The 24688-nt window shown below is 43.8% G+C and overlaps 1 protein-coding gene across 4 annotated transcripts in view; it reads right to left on the bottom strand.

Moving 5' to 3' along the window:
• Positions 1-24688, bottom strand: part of PHKA1 (phosphorylase kinase regulatory subunit alpha 1) — a 1063236-nt gene that overhangs the window by 326819 nt on the left and 711729 nt on the right. For all 4 annotated transcript variants that reach the window (XM_078663812.1, XM_078663811.1, XM_078663813.1 and 1 more), the window contains 2 exons: positions 3709-3865; positions 1991-2070 (listed from right to left, as the gene is read on the bottom strand). In XM_078663812.1, coding sequence (XP_078519938.1) covers positions 1991-2070; positions 3709-3865 — 237 coding nt within the window. The remainder of the gene's footprint in view (positions 1-1990; positions 2071-3708; positions 3866-24688) is intronic.

Consider the following 24688-nt stretch of genomic DNA (forward strand, 5'->3'; position numbering starts at 1 on the left):
ATTACACTAGTACCTAGTAGCCTAGTAATCGAAATGAAGGCAGCAAGTGGGGGTAAACCTGGCAATAGCCTGTTTACTTGCATGCAGTTAAGTGTAAATTACACTGTGCAAGCAAACAACACCGGGTTCTCTCAGATACTGGACTATATCAAAGTTTCATTCCAAGTAATTTTAGGGAAAGCAAGATAATTGTGAATTTGTCTCAAAAAAACATGCAAAAAATCATAGCTCATTTGGCAGCAAAGAATATAAATGTCCATTGATACAAGAACAGACTATGATGTTTGAGCCAAGGAAAGCAGTAGAACATAAATATTAAAAAAGATTAGGCGACATCTAAGGAAATCCTGTAAGGATGTTAATAGCCTGTGATGGGAAGAGGGAAAGAACCTTCTGCCTACAAGCCAACTTTCAATCTCATCTCTGGAAGCCTGAAGCATTAAATCATGGTCAACAGTGTCATGCCACAAATAAATGCAGTAGGATGAGGATACTAAAACTCTTTACATTAGTTACTAGGTTAAAGTCATCCACTATGGATAGCAGTACTTGCTCAGTACTTTGGTTGAGCCGGAATGCTGCCTGCACACTGTCGAAGATATATTTCTCTTAAACAGGTGCAGATAAGTGGTTGGCTACTTTATATTCTACGGCTTTGGCTTCAGCACTAAAAATACTGATCAACCAGTGCCTAGATGGGACAGCAGAGTTTAATTCTTCTTTTGCCAGGAAAGGCACGGCAAATGTCTCTTTAAATTATCTGGGAATGCCGGTGCATTGTATATGTATGTATCTGGTATTTCTGTAGTGCAAACCTAGCCAGAAGGAAGCAGAGTGCTGTACATGGTCAAAGGCAAGCTTAAAGTGAGCGAGTATTAGGAGAGGAAGTGGAGTTGTGGATGGTTAATGGATTGTGATGTAGTGTTCTCTAAAGAAGTGAGCCTTCAACACTGCTGTATGGGAGCAGGATTGGATCATTTCTGGTGGATATAAGGATGTTGTTGCAGATGCTGGGTGCATAGATGATAAAGGCCTGGTGTCTTGTTTTATCTCTTAACATTTTTAGTCTGTCGTCTGCTCGTGTCCTGGCTGTGGGTATGGTGAGATTGTCTACAAGATAAGTGGCGGTGCTGGTTGTGTTGGCTCTGTAAATGATGTAGCTACTTTCAAAGACAGGGATGGCTGGAAAGGGGAGCTAATGGAGTTCCAACAGGGTGGGGGTAATAAGATCACATTTCTTCAGGCGCTAGATGAGACATGCTGCAGCGTGTAGAATGCCCATAAGGGTTCCGAGTGTGAAACCTGGGAGGCCATAAAGTAGGCCGTTACCATAAGAAAATGGTAGAGAATTCTATATAGAGAAGTGATAAACATGTAGTCTAGATTCCTAGGAATTTAAGAAGGAGATGAATCAAAGTCAGATCTCAGAGCGCCATTTGAAGGTCCTCCGCCTCAATTAACGGATAAAATAGTGTGAGATGTTAATCTTATTTCTTGAGAGCAATGTTTGATCAGTGCACATTATATTTATCATTTTAGAGAAAAACTGACATCTTCTGGAGACAAGTGCTTAAACACACAATTGAACTGATAAATTCACTGGCCATCACAACTTTAGGCAAACCTTCATTTATTTCTTTAACTTATTTGGAATCATGTTCTGTCTGCATCACAACTAAAAGCATTCCAACTAATAAGCAACGGAAAGGGCATGTGGTGTAAGAGCTAAGTTAATGACTATGGATTGAGGGGACCTGCATTCTAATCCCAGTACCTCATCCCAGAAATGTGATCAATTATTTTTACATACGTTTGTCATCCTGCCGTCCTGTTCAGTTCTGATGTCTGGCAAAAAATTTGAGTTCTGATGAACAGCTAATGTATGTCTGAAGTAGGACATAAATAAATTGACATTTACAACGGACAAATTGAAGTGAGCTTTGTGAGCAAGGACTGTGCTCCACATTCAGATATTTAATGAGGAACTCACGCTGATATGGTCTTCTCACGAGGCTCAGGAGGTAGGCCAACCGTCAGTTGCTTCTGATGAGACAGAAGGTCTGTACAGGCCTATGCAAAGGGAGACAATGTGTGGTTAATGTACTTCTGAAGCAAGGTAAATAACTATAGAAATGACTGCTTTTCAAGCATAAGAGCTCGGAAAGTGAATATGAATTATGCCTTGATATTATACATTCATTTTTAAAGACTATATAAACAGAAAACTGATCTGTAATCTTAGATTCCTTGTTGTGTATGCAGATTGGCAATCTATAAACCTATTCCAAATGCTGGAATTTCCATTAGTGTGTTTAGTTTCCCTCAGGTAAATACGATTTCCAATCACATTGTCCCAATCATCCAATGATGGCATCTCAATCTACACAACCGACATTCATATAAATGTTGTTGTATATCACGGCTATGGAAACGATAAATGTCATACTGGACGACATTATTTTTTTGTCCTACGTCAGCTATCCTATTATAGAAAATGAAGATATAAGGATATCCTGAACTTGAATCTTTGGACATTAGACATATGTTTTCATTGTCTAGGATAATTTCATTTTCACCATGTATATATTTGTGTGATTCATTGTATATATTCTTTGTTGTAGTAAAGTGGGTTTCTGCTGCAATAACCCCCCCCCACTTTTTTCCTGATTTCTGATGCAGTTTGACTGAGTGTGCACTGCATCCCTGCTTATCAGGTTCCCAGTGCCTGTGTTCTTTCCCATAACGGTACCTTTCTTTCCCCAACTGGGGCACCTCTGGCCCACATGTATATCTCTTATAAAAGGTACCAGTGGTACCAAGGGCCCTGTGACCAGAGAGGGTCTCTAAGGGCTGCAGCATGTATTGTGCCACCCTCAGAGACACCTCACCTAACACACATACACTGCCATTGCAGACTGTGTTGTGGTGCAGACCAAACCTATGAGTCGACATGGCACACACCCCTGTGTGCAATGCCCACCCAACACTGCCTGTGGCATAGGTAAGCCACCATTCTAGCAGGCCTCACAGCCCTAATGCAGGGGTCACTATAGCACAGGTGAGGGCATAGCTGCAAGAGCAATATGCCCCTACAGTGTCTAACTCCATTATTATACATTGTAAATGCCATGAAGTCATATTGAGTACATGGTCTGGGAGTCTGTCATTACACACTCTACAGGTCCATAAAGGCTTTACTGAATGCTAACTAGTTTGGTATCAAACTTCTCAGCATAATAAACCCACACTAATGCCAGTGTTGGATTTATTATAAAATGCACCCAGAGGGCATCTCAGAGATGCCCCCTGAAAAATGACCACCTACCTAGTGTACAGCTGACCGGTCTGTATCTGCCTGCCATAAACAGACATGTTTCTTACCCCCTTGAGGTGAGAGCCCCGGCGCTCTTGTGGGTTACAAACAAAACCTGCTTGGGTGGAGGAGCTTCACACCTACCCTCTAGCATGAACAGCATCCAGGGAGGTGAGCCTCAAAGGCTTTCCCTAAGTCTGGCTGCCATATTCAGGCCCCGCTGGAAATGAGCGGGGACTGAATATGGAAATTAGTAGGTCCTGATTCAGTTTTTTTGGTTGTCAAATTACTTATAAAAATAAATTTACACTGTAAAGTTTAACAAAGATTGTATCAGCGCTTAGAAACCGTCGGTGATAACACGCTATATAAATGCAAATTACAATTACAATTACCTCATCAAGAGCTTCAACTTTCTTCTTTAGTGTCCCAGATATACATCGTATTAATGCCCACTGACGTGTGGCTCCAACTTTGCTATAAAGTTCAATCAGGAGATCCTTAACAGTGGCACCAGGATTTCCATATATCTCCGTGTCCCAGTTAGCCCCTCTATGTTTGGAAAAAGTAAAGCAATTAGACTAAGGAAACACATGAATGATAAATATTTCAGTTTTTCATTACTATATTCAGAATCCAAATTGTTGAAGGTGGGAAAGGAGACACTATGTAGTATGTACCTGCTTGAAGCCAACAGCAAAATGTGCTGAAAATCAGTTGGCTTCAATGCTGAAATCTAGCTTACCTTGTGAATTTACTTGGGCGCCAGACTGAATCTGGAAAAATCTTTGACACAGCTCTTGAATGCTATTAGCCTCCCACAAACATCCGTCCAACCTCCAGACATGACAACAAAGAGCTGCACATGGGCACCACCACCTGGCAATGAGGCATCTGTGGTTAGATAGAGTATAAACTGGAAAGAGCGTTGCAGAAGGTAACTTGTTTTTCTGATGGAATCTGCAAATTTCTCACTGTGTATAGATATCAAAGCAGTTTTTCTCAAGGCGGTTCTAATGAGAACTTTACACCAGGAAGTCCTGCAAAGGTGAGAGAGCCTCCTGAGGACTTGGGAGTCTTTACACTAGTGCCTCATCAAAGTATGGACGTATGCTCAGAATGGGCCGAGGCCTAAAACAGGAGCACCCCTGAACAGGGTTGTAGCAGTGGCCTTCACTCTGGTGGAGTGAGCCCTTAAGTAATCAGAAGGGTCTTTTTTGCCCAAGATATAAAACTGTTTGATGCACTGGGCAGTCCATCATGAAAGTACCATTTTTGAACTGTCTTTCTCTTCTGCCCACCTATGAATCAGACAAAAAGGTTATCAGTCACTTGGTATCTTTTGTCTTATCAATGTAGAAACTGAGGTTTTTATTGTATTAAACTAGTGGATCTTTTTCTCTTAAATGAGCTGGGGTGGAGGGAAACGCATGGATAAAAATGGCAGAGGCCCAAAGGAGATACACATCAGAAAAATAATAGCAACATTTATATCCCAGTGAGCCATAATATAGTGAGCAGGGGTAAACGGGGAATCCCCTGCCAAGAAGAGCATTATGAGAGACTTGGTAAAAGTGCACTGATCAGGCAACCGAAGAAATGCCCGTAGCACCCAAAAGTAGCTGTGAACCGTGGTCACAGCAAACCCTTGCAGGGGCACCACCAAAATGAACAGATGCACATCAGACATCTTAGGCTATGGAGGATCAACCTGTCTGCCCTCACAGAAAAAGACACATTTAGACCAAAAGCCAGAATAAACAGACTTTTTAAAAGGCAGTGAGCTGCCAAAATGACATCAAAATCTCCAAATTGCTTCTGTTCCATCTCCACCCATGAAAATGTATATTGTGGAGGCTCATGTGCAGGCAAAATACACAAAGGAGGGCTGGGGAGTATTTAGAGACCCATGAGTGCTTCCTCCCAACAAAGTTTAAACACAAAAAAACAAAAGAAATTACAGGTCTGATTGTTTAAGTGGCAAACTGGTACCGACTTGGATAATAGAACCATGTCTATGGTTCTAGAAGCATTTTTCTGTGAGGATGGAAATCCTCACTCACTCTTAGGTGGTATGCTTCATTGTAGGGTTCTTCCTCACAACATAAACAAAACTACTTCCCTGTAGGAGAGGAGCTAATTGGATTGGTAATCCCTATGTGGGCAATTGTTGTGGGTGATGGTGCAGAATGCAGTAGTATGGAAGTGAAAATAAAACTACCTCTTGGTTGAAATAGGACTAACTTTATTATGTCCCTAAGGGGTAGGACGTTTAAGTCTGTTATTGTCCTTTTTTAGTTTCTAGGCCTTTGTCAGAGCCTGTAATCTAGTCACTCTGCAAACATTTATAAGGGGAAGATTTTGATATCAAAGGAAGTGCAATACAACCAAATTGTCAGGGAACTGAAGAACGGATCCACCATTATCCGCACCCTCAAACGTTAGGTAGAAGCCTCAACCCAAGGCCTCCTGACAAGATTTAACAGGACTGGGACTTCTCCCCCGTAGTTATTGTCTCTATCCTTAATGGGTCGAGGACAGCAGTTCCTTCCGAACAGGCAGATGAAGTCCAGGAGTATACTGAGATCCAGGAGGTCTAAGTAGCAGAATAGCCTACTCCTGCTTCACTTCCTTCTGGACCTGTGGAATTAGCACCAGAGGCAGAAATGCTTTAAGGAGGCCTGAGCCCCACAAAAAATGTCTACCAGGGATCACTGAGGTGGAAACTCCTTGGGACTAAAGGCTGGGCATGGAAGGTTCTCCAAAACAGGTAAATAGATCTATTGAGGGTGCACCCAACTGGGTGAAGACACCCTGTGCCCCCTCAGGGTGCTGACGCCATTTGTGATCAGAAAAATTACACTTGCTGAGTATGTCTGCCCTGACTTTCAGTAAACCTAAACTATGACTTACCATCAAGGGGATCATAAGAGGTTCCAATTCCCCCACATATGGTTTGGAGCCTCTAGACAAAGGGCACAGGACGCCACCGTTCCCTGCTTGTCTGCTGTGTTGTCATCCGGACTTGCCCTTGATGAGAGATAGAAACACCTGGAAGGTATGATAGATGGCGCTTAACGCCAAAAGACTGATTTGAAAATGGGGTTCCATCGGTGACCACCACATCGTCCAGATGGACTCCTAAACCAAAAACCCATCATCACTGTATGCTCTCACTGGACTAAGGTGAATGGTCTGTCAAAAGAAAGATAAGCATCCATCACTGTAGATATCAGACCGACCGTGTTGGCCAAAATACAAACATTATCTAATGGGTACTGCCAGTACTGGGCCCACTGAAGAAGATTCAGATGAAGAGCTGCATGTGCCAAAGGGCATAAGCACCAAAAAGATGCATGAGGTCAGGAGTCCAAGAAACCTCCAAACCATCAAGACTTGATACCGAAATATCAGGATCACAGTCCGAATGTCCTGGATTTGCAGCAAAAAGGTTGACTCTCTAAAAGCAATCCTCTGCACTGGCTGAATGTGGGATTTGGGTTTGTTGAGGGTGAACGCCAAGATGGACAACAACTAAATGGTCGCAGTCAGGTTGAAGAATATTAGCCAAGGTTAGGCCTAGCCCGTGTCATTGGGGATCTTATGTTGTATAACCAATTGCAACTTCACAACATGCATTATGATCATTGTCCTACATTGTATGATGAGATGAGCAATGTTAATAAAAAGATTTTTTTTTTAAAGATTAGCCAAGGTGAATCTGCCTTCAGGAGCCAGTGATCGAGGTACAGTAATACAAGTAAACTTGTTCTGAGAAGTAAGGGCCACAATCACAGATATGGTTTTGATGGACACCTAAGAGGCATAGGTAAAGTCGGAGGGCAGGACACGTTGCCACCAAAGAAATTAGGTACATTAGGTTCTACGCATGGAAGTATGCATGCTGAAAGGCCACCATCTAGTCCTCAGGCTCCAAGGCTGGAAATACAAGGGCCACAGTCAACATTTTTAAAATCTCCTTCTAGAGGAAGGTGTAAAAGAGAAGGTGGTCCAAGACTTACCTCATTCTTCATCCTTCTCAAGAACCATGAAGCATCAGGTATAACACCCCAAGCTTGTCTCCACCAAACACAATTGCTGCCTTTGTCAGTAATATCTAAACCTCTCTGGAGAGCTAACTGCATGATACACCAATATCTAGGTAAAAACTGGGAAAATATGTAGAAAAGTAGTCAAGAAAGGGAGGGTGTACTCAAACCAAACTATCTGCAGGGTACATTAGGTAGAGGGGCAATGTTGAATGCTGCCTAATACTGGCCTCAAATGGCAGCCACAGGGGAAACTAAAGCAGCATGGCGGCATGTAGGGGAGTGGGTTTCTGTTGCAGTAACCCCCCCCACTTTTTGCCAGACTACTGATGCACATTTACTTGGTGTGCCCTGGGTCCCTGCCAATTAGGTTCCCAGAGCCTGTGTTCTTTCCTCAAGATTAAACCCAATTGGCATCTCTGGCCACAGGTTAGCCCCTGGTAAATGGTACCATAGGAAACAGGGGCACTGTGATAAGAGAAGGCATCTAAGGCCTGCAGCACTTATTGTGCCACTCTTAGAGGTCCTGTACGTTTACACTCACACACTGCCTTTGCAGGCTGCATGTTTTGTTGCAGAACAAAGTGAAGAGTCGACATGGCACACATCCCTGTGTGCCATGCCTACAGCCCACTGCCCTGGCATAGCTCAGTCACCCCTCTAGTTGGGTGCACTACAACAGTGGTGAGGGTACAGGAGCATGAGCCCAGTACCCCTACAGTGTCTAAGTCCATTCTTGGACATTGTAAGTGCAGTACTACCATTAGGAGTATATGGTGCTGGGAGTTTGTCATTATGAACTCCACAGCACCATAATGAAAACTGAGAAGTCGGCCTGAGCTTGAGTGGAAAAACACCAAGAGGAGGTCTACCCGGCAATTGTGACCCAAGAACCGGAATCCCAGACCAGCCTCAAGACCCCAACTGATGCCTGCAGCCTCAATACAAAGGACCCCCTCTCTACCTCGACCAAGAGTGGGTAAGACTTACCGATGCCAAAAGGCACCCCTGCACCCAACACCCCACAGCCTAGTGTGCCACAACCAACGGTGCCTAGCCAACCCAAGACATTCCAACTTACCCCTCGAAGTGGTGGTCGCACCAAGAAGGTCATCGTCCCCGAGCCTGCAGTGTTTCTATCGACCGGAGTCTCTCCATTGAAAACAACAGGGAACCCGACCTCGAAACAGTACACTGCACCCGACTGCCCTAGTGCCGCTATGGGTGCACCTTTGGTGCTACTTTGTTTCCCCATCTGCTCTGATCTAAAGTCCAGGAGCTTTGCTCCCACTACCTTGTGGCCTGCTTGTCAGCAGCCACCAACCAGAGGTCCCCTATGCACCACTGGATAACACTGGGCCTCAACACTCTGCACCCGGCCGCCATAGTGCCGCTGAGGGTGTAACAAGAGTGCATTACTGAACCTGGGGACCCCTGAGTCTAACCCCAGAACCTTGACTCCCACAGTCGATAACTTACCTTTGAACCGATAACCTGTTTTTCCTCCATGGGATAACATTGACAATTTTTTTTAATCTACAAATATTCTTTAAAAATCGCACGAATAACCAAAACGTATTTACCTACCTGTTTGGCGGAAATGTCCAAGTGCTGAATCTATGTATCTAGCACCGAGTTAGAAAAGTAACGTAAAAAGTAACTTATCTGTAATTTACTGAAAAAGCTGTCATTTCAATGTACTGTATTTACTAAGTATTGCAACCCACTGCATTCCCTGTAAATCAAACAAAGTACATTTCCTATCGCATTTTCAAACTGTTCTACATTCAGCAACGTATTACTGTAAAGTATTTAATGCTTACCTGTGCCAGGCTTGCTTGGTTCTAAAAATAAAACAGTATATTTTTTATACAAAAACAATTAGCCTAGAGTTCAGTTATTTAGTGTGTGAATTCATTTGCTGACTGAGTGTGTACATCAAATGTTTAACACTGTCCTCTGATACTGCCTTCCTGTTTGACCACTCTACCACAAATAGAGTAAGGTTCTATCTAACTTTAACCTCTGCCTGCCTCTGGGGTCACCTGCACTCTATACACACTATACCCATTTTGGTGTAGTATATATAGAGCCTGTTTCCTACACGGCAGCAGGAGAAAAGAATGAGGGCGTCTGTTGTACCTGATGAGAGTCATCCTCTACCACCACCTCTGCCCTTACAACCACTAATGGACATGGCTGGCTGCTAGACAGTTTGCGAGGCTTGCCTCTAACAGGAGACGTACCCCTCAAATATACACAAAATATTCAGTATTGCTGGTGGAACGGGCGTGCAGAGGGAAGTAGACTCAGAGAACGAGCTGTAGCCTTGTAGTAATTAAATTGCTACAGCGCTGAATCCACTTTCTAACCAACCAGCCTGGCTTCATTGAACAGCATGGCCATAAGAGAAGTGTGGATGTTCCTAGAAAACCCAGAGGTGCACATCATGATAGAAGAGCATAAACTTTCCTTTTAGGGATCATTCAAATTATTCTGTAAAACTGACATATATAATTAATTCTCAATTCTCCAATTTTACATACATGTGATCCAAATTAATAAATTCAATCTAAAAGTATATTAACGCTGTAACATTTTAAATGCAAATAATGGTGTTTATGCACCATATTCATTAGAGTTACTTCTCACTCTCACATGGACTCTCTGCCATGCTCTACACTTCACAGCACTTTTGATCACCTGCACTGATCTGTGGGATTGTGCACCACAGCTGGTGCAGGTGAAACAATAGAAAAAGTAGTAGGCTAGAGGACTGCGTCAGTGAGGCATCACGCACACACCCTTAGTTTAAAAAAAAGCAGGGAGAGTTATGGGAGATCCACCCATAAATAAATTAACTCTACAGCACAAAAAAAGCATAAGGCGGTAAAGGCCACAAAACAAAAACATTCGAATCGCAGCCAACAGCTATCGAAGTAATCAATGAGAAAATAAATCCTACAGAAGTAAACTTAGCAGGGAAAAGCAAGGCGTGGAAATACGCCATAAAATAAACACAGGGGCTAAGCAAGCATGTGAATACTCCCTAATATGGGATTTGAGATAATATACTTCAGCTAAAGGAAATGTCTCCAAAGGGGTGTTTATTTATGTACAGATAAAAAGGGTTTAAAGTTGGCAACACGGACATACTCTGTGGCATTCTGTAACCATTTGTCTTAATGCATCTATGAATTTAGCTAATATCTCACATAAAACATCGGATGGCAGTAAATGATATGACATGGCTGCAAATTTATATATCAACAGACAAAGCTCAAAAGCCAATGTTGCTTCACTACTTGATGCACCAAGAAATATGGATACAAGTAAAATAGGTATTTTCTCCTTTTGGAAAGAATGAACTAGTTACTTACCCTCGCCTTATCTGGTACAGACTATCTATCTAGCCTCAGATTCCTTACCTTAGAATATCTCCAGGCATCAGACTGGATCCAAACAATTTTCCTGAACAGTCGCCCTGCGTGCCGGTAGGTGTCATCGTTTAGCTCCACGTGGCGTTGACCGTGTTGGAAATGACGATAGCGATGCCTATATAGGTGCTGCCCAGGTGTGCTGACATCAGTTACTTTTTGCAACTTTCCATGCCAGAACCTCAGAGCCACGAAGTACATTGACACTAGTGTGGAAAACTAGGACCCTGAAAGGGGAAAGCCCTGTCCTGGGACAATCCTATCCCTAGAAACCCATTTGCAGAGCGGGGAAGGAAGGATGGGTCCGGTAAGGAATCTGAAGCTAGATAGAGCCTCTGCCAGATAAGGCATTACCATTGGTAAGCAACTTGTTCATCTGATAGAGACTTCTAGCCACAGGTTCCCAAGCCATACCTACCCAGAGGTGGATCTATGGACCAATTTTACACAAGAAAGTCCTGCAGGACTGAAAGGGTAAATTGCCCACCCCTACAGACCTGACTGTCCAAACAGTAGTGTTTGGTAAACTTGTGCAAGGAAGCCCACGTTGCTGCCTGGCAGATGTCCAGTACTATAACTCGGTGAGCTAATGCCGTAGTGGCAGCTTTAGCTCTGGTGGAATGAGCACATAAACCCTCAGGGGATTACTTACTAGCCAATACGTAGAACATCTTAATACAGGGCATGATCCTTCATGAGATGGTTCTCTTCTGTACAGCCTTTCCTTTCTTCGCTCAGACATACCCTACAAAGAGTTGGTTGTCCACCCGGAACTCTTGTGTGCAGTCAAGGTAGAACAACAACGCTCTTTTTGGGTCCAGACAGTGAAGTCACTCCTCTTTCTCGGAGGGAGAGGGGAAGCATAAAAAGTAGGCAGAGTGATTGGGGAAGCATAAAAAGTAGGCAGAGTGATTGTTTGGCCTTTGTGAAACCGAGTGACCACTTTCGAAAAAAATAGAAGCTCTCGTACGAAGCACCAGTTTGTGTGGGTATATGTTAACATAAGGAGTCTTGGATGACCAGGCCTGAAGACCACAAAGACTTAGGGTGGATGTTATAACCGCAAGAAAGGCCATCTTGATGGTAAGGAGCCTAAATGGACAATTGTGCAACGGGTCAAAGGCACCTAAGGAAAGTGAGGACGATATTGAGGTCCCATTAGGGCATAACGAAAGGAGTGGGAGGAAACATATGTTGCAAATCTTTAAAAAACCTATGGAAAATAGTAGATTGGAACAAAGAATGTTGGTCAGGCAACCACAGAAAAGCAGAGATTGCAGAAAAATATCCCATAACAGTGCCCAGAGCAGAGTCCTGCTGGGCAAGGGAAAGAACGAACAGGAGAACTTGACAGAGGGGGATAGAAAGGGGATCAATGTGTCTTTCTGAACACCCTGCCACAAATGTTGCCCAACGGCATGCATAACCCATCTCGGTGGAGGGACGTCTGGCTGCCAAGATAATGATACAGACGTCGGGCAGAAGGTCGAAAGCTGTCAACTGTTGCTATTCAATCTCCACGCAAGAAGGCGGAGCATTGAGAGGTTTGGGTGGAGAACCCTTACTCGCTTCTCTGACAGAAGATCCTCCTAAAGAAGCAGCCTGATTGGAGGACCAATGGCCATACTCAACAGTTCAGGATACCAGACTCTCTGTGACCAATACAGGGCTACAAGGATTACTTGGGCCCGATCATTCCTGATCTTCTTGACAACTCTGGGCAAGAGTGGTATGGGCAAAAAGGTGTACAGAAGGCCTGAGTTCCACTTAAGACAAAAAGTGTCTCAGAGCGAGAGCAGCCTTGGAAACTTCTGCACGCAGAACTGCTGACATTGGGCGGTCTCATCTGTGGCGAACAGATCTAACCACGGCTCTCCCCACTGCTGAAAGATCTTGTACCACCTCTGGATGGAGATGCCATTCGTAATCCGCCAGGTATCGCTGGGTGAGATAGTCAATTCTGGTATTCAGAGAACCCACCAGATGTTGAACCACCATGGAAATGCTCTCCTCTTCCAGCCATGTTCAGAGAAGCAGGGCCACTTGACAACGAGTCCACGACCCCACCCCGTCCTGCTTATTGCAGTACCACATGGCAGTGGTGTTTCTCCATGCACACTTGCATTAGCCTTCCCTGGAGGGAGGGTAGAAAGGCTTTCAATACCAATCAGACCACTTAGAGCTCCAACAAGTTGATGTGGAGCCTGGATTTGCCAAAGATCACAGCCCTCTGATCTCCACCTTTCCCAGATTGCCGCCCCTTCCCAGGAGTGATGCATTTGTGACTACTATCAAATCAGAAGAATTAGCATCCGAGGGGTGTCACTAATTAGGAGAATGGCGCCTATAGAGTTTGCGTGCGTATTGGGTTCGATTTTCTTATGTGGTGCAAAAGGTGAGGATAAACACCATAGACCGTTCAAAGCGTTGGACCCTGAGGCCACAATAGTAAACATTCTTATCCTAGACACACACTCAGGGCTGTATGGCTTCCAGTTCAATACGCAAACCCGATGGCAAGACTCATCTCTCATCAGCGAACTCGTTTATGGGAATCTTGACTTTGGGAGATATACTTACAGAAATATATGGACAAGCCACCATACACAGAATACTCCACCGGCCCTAAGATAAGGTTGGAATATGAAACTCTTCGGTATATTTTGGATCTCAATCTAATTTGAATCTATTGACCAGCCGGGTCAGAAGTATAACCAGAAGGGAGAATACAGAAGTTAGGACTTAAAGAGCCATACAGCCCTGAAAAAGTCGTGGGGTCTCCCCCTAATGACTAAACACGTGTTGGCTGGGCGCTGTTGGATTAAAAGAAAAGAAAAGATAACAGAAATTTACTCCTCTTTATTGTTTGCATTTACTGTTTTGTGAATTTCACTTGTTATTTGAGCATGTGCATAGGATAAGAATGTTTACTACTGTCAAATCAGGTTGGGGAAGGGAGAGGGGTCTACCGTTGACCCAAGAGCAGTTTGTAAATCACCACTGGACGTCCTTTGCATTTTCCTCAGAGATCTGCACCATGTCGGAGAGATTTCCCTGATGCTGCCAGCACTTCCCCAACCAGTCAGCATCTCCCTTGAAGTGGAGGAGGCACTTCCCTGCAGTCTTCAGGCACTGACTGCATCTGCCTGGTACATCGTTTTGCCGACAACAAGGTCCACTGATAAAGGAGCACCCCAAGAAGTGGACTTTGTGGCTCCCAGATGTCAGCCCGTCTCCCAAATGAGTCTCGAGCCGCTAGACCCTCCAGGAGCCTGTGTACTAGAGCCCTTGCAGCAGGAAAGGCTTGTTAACTGTCCAGCCTGGACACCAACTCTGCCAAGATCGACCTACCAACGAGGGATGTAAGCATGACCGAGCCCAGCACCAAGTGTGGCACTGCTGTCCGGTTTGCCCCCCATCACAAGGTTGACACGAAGAAGTGAGAGTCACCAACGCTTGACCTGCAGAACAAAACACCTCAGCGCCAGAGCTCCACGGCCCAAGTCTGAGCCAACCAATGGTGCCCCTTGCTCCAGAGACCCTCAAGGCCTGAGCCCTACTCTGGGTTCTACAGTACTTGCCATCAAGCACACACTTGCAGCTGTTTTCTTGTTACAGGTTTCTCCATTTACTTTATTGGGTAGCGTTTGAGGCGACCACCACTTCTGTATCCGGGCACACAAGGGTAAATCCTAATTGCTAATGGTTCTTTGGAACTTGGCTCCTAAGCACCTTAAGTTCAGAAGAGCAACCCTGAGAATCACTTATAAGTGCACCTACGCATTGAATGTTTCTCTCGTAGAATAACTACTGCATTCGAGGCAAATACGTCAAATCTGACAGCTGTGATTTTCTACTGTTTTTCCTGTAAAAATCTATTACGTCTAAAGGAATTACCTGATTCCGATGATCTTGGTGTCTAAAATTATATACAAATCTGTGTTATTATTCAAAATTGGTCTTGAGGTTCTTCTTGAGAGTGCGTCTCCTATTTTGACTCTGTGTGTGCAACAAATGCTTAACACTGCCCTTTGATAAGCCTAACCTGCTGGCCCACCCTACCACAAAGAGAGCATTTGGGATTATTAATGTAAGCCTTTTAAGCCAATAAGGAGTGTCTAGACCTTCTACATAATGTACCTCATTTTTGTGAACTACATAAAAAACCAGCTTCCTACATTGGTGGCTCAGCAATGGGGTACTAGACTTTCTATTTGCTGATACCCCTTGGTCAACAGAGGATTCCACAAAGAAAGCCACAACGGAGTCAAGTCGATTAAAAAGTATACTAGTCAGTTAGAGCTTAAAAAGTCTTTTTTCTAAAAAGGTCAGAACTGTACTCAACATGTCTAGCCCAAAGGAGATTGTTCAGGAGCTCAGCTTACCCCATATCTGCAGCTTTGTGTGCAGCACCACATGAACCTCTGTAAGCCCAACAAAATTAAGACTGGGACAAACTCTACAAAAGCAAAGCTCCAGGAGCTACATGCAGAGTGCGAGCTAATCAATTCAACAGAACATCCTCACTCCCCTCTAGGAGAGGAGATGGACGGTGATCATAACAGTGGGCGCAGTATTCCAGGAGAGTGCCCTACCAAACTCGCTAGATAAGGTGATGAGGTATCCACTCTCATCTAACCTAGAACTGTACCTAGGTGTAGGTTAGGTCACTCAGGACAGGGAGAAGACCTAGATTAACAAGATCTAGTCTAGCCAGAACAGCAGCCCTTGATGCCAAAATCCTGGGCATAGATGAAGGGCTGAGCTGGGTTTAGCATCCACAAGTGGTGGCAGCAGCACTATATCCAGGGAAGGAGAAGAAACTTTGGAGCCCAAAATGCCCAAAGGGATTGCCGCCAACTATGTAGAAGGTGATGATATTACCAAATGGTTTACAGCCTTTTGAGAGGGCCTTTAAAACGAGAAGGTTACACCAGAACTACTGGGGCTCTCAACTCTGGGAGCTGATCTCAGGAGAAGTACAGAGATAGAATTCTGACAGTGGAAGAGTCAGATGCTGAGTGTTTTGACCTCATGAGGTATACCCTGATTGGGGGCTTTGGACTTTGTTTTGAGGAGTACATGATTAAGTTCAGGGAGACTCACAAAACCTAGTTAGTCCTGAGTAGATTTGGTTGACCTCTCAGTCAAAACACTAGGTGGCTGGTTTAAGGGAAGTAAGGTGATGTGCTTTATAATTCACTTATGAAAGAGAATCTGTTAAGTAACTGTTCTTCAGAAAAACTGCATCAGTACTTAGCGGACTTAGGGTTGGTCTCTTACCATCAGCTGGGGAAGAAGGCAGACCACTGGGTCAAAACAAGGGTGCACAGAAAGACCCATGGTGGGGTGACTAAAGGAAAGGGGTTACCAGGGGAAAGATGTGGGACACAAAGGGGGAAACCCCTCAAAGAGTCTCCTAAAGGCTCCCAAAACCCTGTTCAGGAGGTTGGGACCTGATACACTTCCCAATCAAAGGGTGGGTACCAGGGTAAAAAGTGGGATACCAAATAAGCTTGGCGTTTCAACTGTAAGCAAAATGGACACACAACTTGGGAATCTCCTGCCCCAAAAAGGCTCCCACGTCTGCAGCACCAACAGGGATTCTAAGTAGGGCTTCCGGTTTTATGGTATTTATTTTTTGTCCATTTCTGTCTGTATGTATCCATATTTATTTTTTGCCCATTTTATCTGTATTTATCCGTATTTATTTTGCGTTTTGCGCATAAATGGAATTGAAAAACTGTACATTTCCATATTTATATAACATATAGAGGTGCACTCATACTTTGATGTCTGTTGTGTTTTAGCTATTTAAGCTGCCAAATATTACATAACAATACATCCACTGGTAATTACTAGCATTATACTATGAATGTATGTTGACATATGCCGTTATTTAAATACATTTCATCCTGTTTTTTTAATTTCCCATGCTGTCCATCTGCTCAGCTGCTGACCTATAATTCATGATGAATAGCACGGAGAGTCACTTAAAAGGAGCACATTTTCTGTATTTATCCACTTTTAAAAATAAATGCAGACCGAAAACACATTGTTTTCTGTCTGTATTTATATGTAAAATATGTAAAATCGGAAAACAGGGAGCTTTAATTATAAGTCTCCAGATTAGATTATTGGTGTACCCTGTCCAAGTCAGAGAGCACACAAAGTTACTTTAGTCTCTGAAGGAGCAGATGGATACTGCTTCCCTGGTTGTCTAGCCAAGTAGCCAGGAAAAACACAGACAAAAGCCAGATATAAATGGGGTTGAAGTAGGAGAACTGACTGATACAGGTGCAAGTGTCACCATGGTGACTGAAAAGCTGGTATGCCCAGAGCAGAACTGGAAAAACATCCAATTATCAATGCAGATAATATTACCCAGGTTCATCCCATGGCTATGGTAATCTTAGAATGGGAGGGGTTACTGGCCAAAAGAAGGTGGTTGTGTCCTCTGTAATTCCAGTAGAATGCCAGTTAGGCAATGATCTGGAGACCTCAGCATGGGATGAGGTAGAGATGAGAACCTGTGCAGCCATGCTGGGAACACCTGAATGGATCTGTGTGAAAAACAGAGCAAAGCCCAGGGTGAAAAAGAGAAATTGGAGCCTGGGATAATGGTCCAATTCACCAAGAGAAAAGGCAAGAAAGCTGGGAAACCAACTTTTCCTGAGATACAAAAAGCATGTTTATGTACAGCACACATGCCTCGAACACCAGCTTCTCCTGAGATACACTTAAAAAACCACAGAGAGGCAACAAACATTTCAAAATGCACAAATGCACAATAGACGAATCAATCTGGACTCTTCAATGATGTTAGATATGATCCTTTAATGGATTCTTGGACCACATATGGCGTAAGGTGATGGAATAGTACAGCCAAAGTGCAGCCAACGCGTTTTGCCCTGAATAGGGCTTCCTCAGGGCAGTAGTCTAAATACTCCAATCTTACAATGGTCAGGGATGTACCCAGATAATTATATCATACACTTCAAATTGGTGCAATATCATTCCACAAATGAAATTAATCTCATGGAAAACCTTCCGTTTGTCTCCCACTTTCCTTAAAAGTCCGCAATTACACAAAGCACAACGTGGCTAGTCTCCATTATGTGTAGTCAAATCCAAGTTCTGATATCTTGTGTTCACCATGATAGGTGACACACCTATGATTAATCGTAGTCCGCGGCTGTTACTTCATTCCAAAACCCTGTACGGCGCTCTGCCTTTCGACCTGCCGTCAGTCGTATTGAAGAGTCCGGATTGATTAAGCTGTTGTGCATTTTTAAATGTTTATGTTGCCTCTCTGTGCTTTTTTAAGTGTACTATAGTTAATTGGTCTGTTGGCAGTGGACCAGGGAGGTTGGCAACTTCGACCTAACAATAAAGTGAGATCGTGCACTGGGTGAAGTTTCAATGAAGTTCATGAAGTGTGTCGTGCTCCAGAAAATCGTTCTCCGCTCGGGAGCGTAATGTAATGAATCCTAGTAGCACTTCCACGGCTGTGGAAGTGTCTCTCTGGGCACTGATACTAAGGTGCTGCAAATTACAGCAAAGCGCAACAAGAATCTTGAAGGCAAATGTGGATTTGTCTGTTTTTTCTTGTCTTTCTCAGAACATTAATCCATATGAAATGTTATCTTCGGTTTTTATCTTAAATACATGAAGTTAAAGTATTCCAGCATACATCAACATCACATCAATTCCATCGCTATGCATTTCAGAGCTGGGCCTTCTTCATGGGAATATCTACAATAAATGTAACATAATGATAGTAACTAATGGGGAATCGCCACGTCGTTAACCCATCACCACTGTGTGCTACATGCGGTCTAGGAAGGGTGATCTCTAATGTTCAATTAACAGTTTTGTGAATTACAACAAAAGACGGCGCAGTGATGATTAACAGTGCTCTTGATAATAAGCTCAGTGGTGAAAGTAATATCGGGGGTGTTAAAAGCAAAAAAGCCTCATGAAAAGATTGTCCACCATTTTTATGGTAGCAATGGTAGGGTGAAGACTTTTTAAAAAAAAACTCAGGGGTGAAAAAGCATTCTTCTACGTGGAGCTGTGTGACAAAGCGACTGCCAGTGAAACCCGTAAACAATGAAAAATGGTATGACCAACGTGTGAGACAAAACAAATTAAATACGGTGCTGTGAGCAATCAATAACAAAAACATGCTTCATTAAACTCGAAGATTTGTACTCCAACAAGGTTAGGCTGGACGCTTACCTATGTGAACGATGTTCAAATTTGGCACGGTGAACCGGCAGCTTCGTGTCAGTCATTAGCAAAATTACACAGCAAATGACGTGGTAGGTGTGGTTAAATGCGGAAGCACCATGACGCGCATATTAGAAAAAAGTGCAAAGACATGATAAACGTGTTTGTGTGCAGGTAAACATGGAATGGTGCCTTTATGTAGATGTGTGTCTTTAACCTCTGTAGGATGCTTAATGATCTCACCAATGTTCTTGGATCTCGTATATGCAAATAATGGTGTATCCTTAAAGATGTTTTTAAAATCTAGTTCCATTCTTAGAAGAGTCCAGTGCCGCTTAACGATTTTTTTGTACAGATGACTCATGGTAGAAAATGTACTCACGCAGGTAATTTTTTGTTCCTTTCTCAATGTTTGCATAGCCAACAGTTCAGTTCTGCTCTTCCTATTGGCCCTGTTGAGACATTGTATCAAAATTTCTTCCAGTTATTCTCTATCAAGGAAACGTTGGATCATGTGGTTGGATTGTTCTATGCTTTTCACGGGGTCTGAGACAATCCTCTTCACACGTAGACGTTGAGAAAATGGCAGATGTTGCTCGAGTGGTTGCGGGTGAAAACTGGTGTACATCAATGTGTTGTTACGATCTGTGGGTTTTAGATATAAGTTAGTTTCAAAACTAGCCTGGGTTCTTGAGATGGCTACTTCCAGAAAGTTTATAGTGTGTGTCTGTATGTCATGGGTAAATTTTATCCGTTCATCAATTTTATTGAGATTTTCAATGTTAGTCTTCAGGTTTTCTTCAGTGCCCTTCCATAAGATAAAAATATCGTCTATATAATGTAAATATAGGCGAATTTCATCCTTCCATGCAAAATAATTTAAGATGTGTTGTTCCTCATACTCATTGTAGGAGAGTAGGGTCTGCTATCCTATGGTCACCCCATTTTTTTGCTTTTTGCTTCACTGGTTTTCGACTTAATGTGGCTGTGGGCCTGCTAATCAGACCCACAGCCCTGCTGTTCTCTCTCTAAATTTCACACCATGTACTTTAGGTACATCACTGATTGGGATTTGGGTCACTCTTATGAGTCCCTGTACAGTGTACTATAGGTACCCAGGGCATAGGTGCACCCAAGGCCTACCAAGGGCTGCAGCATAACTTTTGCCACCCCTGGCTGGCCATCCACACTGACACAACTGGCTGATCACCCAGCTGGGGCAAGGTCGTGTAATCACCCCTTGCTTAGATATAGTATTCCTATGTCTAACCTTAAATCTGGACATATATGCACCTATAAGTCACTCCTAAGGCAGGCCTTAACAATCCTGAAGGCAGAGTGCTTGGTTTTATGTGAGATGGTGCTCTAGCATGAGCTGAGCCTGTCTGCAGCTTTCGGAACCATGTCCTTATAGCTGTTCTAGGATATTGCCATACCATATACTCTTAAGTGCATTATAATCCTCGCGGTTATTGCTAACTTTGGTTTGGCTTTATCAAAACATTTTGTGTAAGGTGTCATACGCTTTGGAATACTACCCCCTCGCCAGTTCTGGCGACGGGGGTAGCATTCCACCCTTCTAGAGGGAGAAGACATGTTACTTCCATTAATCCCGGTTAAAGTTAACCAGAGCCTCAGCATCACAAAATGTATGCTGCTGCCACAGACACAAGTCTGACCTCCTGCTGCTAGGAGCCCTTCCAGCGAGGGAGGCTTGGACAATAGGTTTCCTGACACAGGGAGGTGCTAGCACCACACCAGACAGGAGATAGTGGATTGGGGCAGGGAGGGCTGAATGAAATGAGACACTGCCTGGGGCACACAAGGTGTCCCATGCATAGTCCAGCTCAAACCGGTGCTGGGGCATTCCAGCCCCAGCTCTGGCGCGAAACTGGACAAAGTCAAAGGGGTGTAACCACCCCCTTCCTGGGTCCCACCCATAGGAGGGACCTAGCAAGTAATCCAGCCCCTTGATTTGGAATAAAGGTAGGAGCTGTGTCCTTAGACTTTAGATAATCCTGACTGAAACTCTGATACGAAACTCTGGACCCTTCGACATCCTACTCGACGTAGAAGACTGAAGAATCTCCCTTGTGGTCAAGGAGTGACCACCCTGTGCAAGCAGGCACCATCAAGCGCTCAACGGTTTGCTTTTTTGTTGCTCCCACCAGAGCTCGAACAACAGAGCCTGACAAGAACCGGACTTCCAGACTTCCAACAGCCCGATCCACAGCCACAACAAAGCTGAGACCCGTGGAGGCGACGAGAGACGTGGGACCGGCCATCTTGGAAAGCCAGCAAAGTGCTTTCTGTGCAGCTCCTGAGGCACCGTCGAAGCTGTGCATTGAGGATTGAGAAGCCCCAGCTCCAAGCATCCTTTGCACCGAAGATCACCTCTCTAGACTCACCGAGTGCTGCGTGGGGCCCTTTTGCATTTTCCTGCTTGACGCGTCTGTCTGGTCACTTGCCGTTGGCTAGTGGCCTCTGTGACGACGAACCTTTGATTTTCCAACGCTGGTCTGGTTGCTCCAGACTGGCCCTTACCCCCCTGAAAAGGAGCAGCCCATCAGACCTTGTTGGTCTGATCCAGAAGCCATCTTCGATTCCTGCGTGGGTTGCATTTGCCAAGGCCTGTTGATTCCAAATCGAGAACCGACACCGCCATCAGCGAGAGCCTCCGTGGGACAGTCCGTGCCCAGCTCCTGGTCGTCGTCGACACCTCCTGGTCCACGTGGCAGCGGAGACAAGCTTCACGACATCACCTGATTGCAACCCGACATCGCCTGGTTCCTTCCTGGTCACTGGCTAGTGACCCAGACTCTGTCCCCTCTGCTTTCAGGTACTCTACATCTTCGATCCACCCTTGGATCCAACCAGACTCTTCTCTCCTGGTCGCCCGCAGCATCTTTTCTCCAAGGCTCCATAGAACTCCACGACGAAACCCGACGCACTGTGACACCTATGCACCCGGATCCTGTGGGTGAGGTAACGCGAGTACTCCGGCGTAGGTTTACTCTCCTAGTATCCTAGTTTCAAGTGGTTTAGTTCTAGTCCAGTCGGAAGACTCCTAACTCTTTAACTTTCTAACTTTACGCAGCCATTGACTTCTATTGGTGCACGCGTGTGCATTTAGACACTGCACCCGCATCCTGTGGCCCTAACTGCTGTTAGTCCAGTGTAGCCCCAGCGATTCCCAAGGCCCTAGGCCTTACCATTGTTCGTGACGTGGTACTTATACCACTATTTTAGTATATGGTTTTATGGACTACCAGGGCCTATCCATATTTGTGCAACTTTTGTATGTTATATTAAGTTACTTGTTATACGCTTGTGCTCCTGCGCTCATAAAGAGTTAAGGGGATTTATTTAGAAATAAATACATATATATTTTGAATATTTAACCGGTGTGGTGTCCTTTCATGTTGTGTTAAAAGGTTTGCATATGGTAAAACAGCTGGCTTCACATGCCCTCTTGAGTTTAGCCTAAGACTGCTTTTGTCCATGCTACCACTAGGATAGCTGGTCTATAAGGTTGACTTTACAACCATCACCATAAGGGTTGTTTGGACTGGTGCAAGGTGCTCACTAGAATAGTGAACATCATATACCAGGCCAACTTCTCACACTCATACATAAAAATATTTGCGTACGTCGGTGCTGCACAATTCCCCATGGAAGTGCCACTCTTCTTTAAGTACCGGTTCTCTTACCACTTGAAGTAGCTGTGCATGAGGGTGAATTCAAGTAATTCCATGAGAAAAACTTTCATGTGTTCATCATATTCCATCTGCATTAAAACGTTCTCCACTGCCTCTATACCAAGCTGGTGAGGTATCGAAGTGTATAAGGATTTGACGTCTATGGAATATAGAAGTATTGTTTCATTTGTGCTTATTGTCACTTCACCTAGTTTGTTCAGAAAATCAGTGGTATCTTTAACATAAGATCTCATGGACTGGACAAACGGTTGAAGATAACGGTCTAGCAGTTTACCAACTGGCTCATGAATACTGCCGCGCATAGATACTATAGGGCGGCAGGGAGATTTTTTAGGATCCTTGTGGATTTTTGGCATCATATAAAAACTCGTACCTCTGGGGTTGATTTTAGTGAGATATTTCTTCACCTTCTCATTGATAATTCCATTATCTGCTGCTTTCTGGATGATATTAGATAGTGTCTCTTGAATCTCAGATGTGGGGTTAAAATCCAGTTTCATATAGATGTTTTCATCCCGCAAGTGCTCATTAACTTGTTCCAGATAGTAGGATGTGGAAGTATAACTAAGGCGCCACCTTTGTCAGCTTTTTGGCACGCAACAAAAAGGAACATCTTTTGTACCTACCGCACACACCAATCTTTTGGAAGTCAACATACGTTTTTTTAAACTTATGAGGAAATTAAGACTGAGGCATTTTTTTGAAAACATCGTAAGTGAACGGAGAACGGAAAGTGAAGATCAACTCAAAGGTTTAACATCCACGAGTTCCTTTATGGCTCCCGTGAGCCATAATACCCTGGATTTATTCGAACAACTGGTTTAACAGGACTTATCTAAACTCAATTATCGCAAAAGATCGAAGGCCAAAAACCTGTCTAATAAAGAGATTGGACTCCTTAGAGCAATAGCTAACAACACAGCCATTAGGTGACAAAAAGCTGACAAAGGTGGCGCCTTAGTTATACTTACACATCCTACTATCTGGAACAAGTTAATGAGCACTTGCGGGATGAAAACATCTATATGAGGCTGTATTTTAACCCCACATCTGAGATTCAAGAGACACTAATATCATCCAGAAAGCAGCAGATAATGGAATTATCAATCAGAAGGTGAAGAAATACCTCACTAAAATCAACCCCAGAAGTCCGAGTTTTTATATGATGCCAAAAATCCACAAGGATGCTAAAAAACCTCCCTGCCACCCTATAGTATCTACGCGCGGCAGTATTCATGAGCCAGTTGGTAAACTGCTAGACCGTTATCTTCAACCGTTTGTCCAGTCCATCAGATCTTATGTTAAAGATACCACTGATTTTTTTAACAAACTAGGTGAAGTGACAATAAGCACAGATGAAACGATACTTCTATGTTCCATAGACGTCAAATCCTTATACACTTCAATACCTTACCAGCTTGGTATAGAGGCAGTGGAGAACGCTTTAATGCAGATGGAATATGATGAACACATGAAAGTTTTTCTCATGGAATTACTTGAATTCACCCTCATGCATAGCTACTTCAAGTGGGAAGAGAACTGGTACTTACAGAAGAGTGGCTCTTCCATGGGGAATTGTGCAGCACCGACGAACGCAAACATTTTTATGCAGGAGTATGAGGAACACATCTTGAATTCTTTAGCACGGAAGAAAACAAGTTACTTACCTGTAACTTTGGTTCCCCAGTATTGGTAACTTTCATAGATTCCCATGCTTTGTATCATTCCCCCGTCGTCAGAATGGGAGCCTCGGTAAATAAAAAATACCATAGCAGTAAGTATAAAAGAGAAATCTAGGCCTAGGCCTCCTCATTTTGAAGCTTATCCACCTCTTTTTGTAAAAGAGACCAAGAATTCTGCAACAACCAATCAGAATAGCCTCACCCCATAGAACCCTCCCGAGAGAGCCTCAGATTTTCGTAGCAGTTGTGTAACAGC

This window comes from Lissotriton helveticus, chromosome 10 (assembly GCF_964261635.1).
Source record: "Lissotriton helveticus chromosome 10, aLisHel1.1, whole genome shotgun sequence".
Lineage (NCBI taxonomy): Eukaryota > Metazoa > Chordata > Amphibia > Caudata > Salamandridae > Lissotriton > Lissotriton helveticus.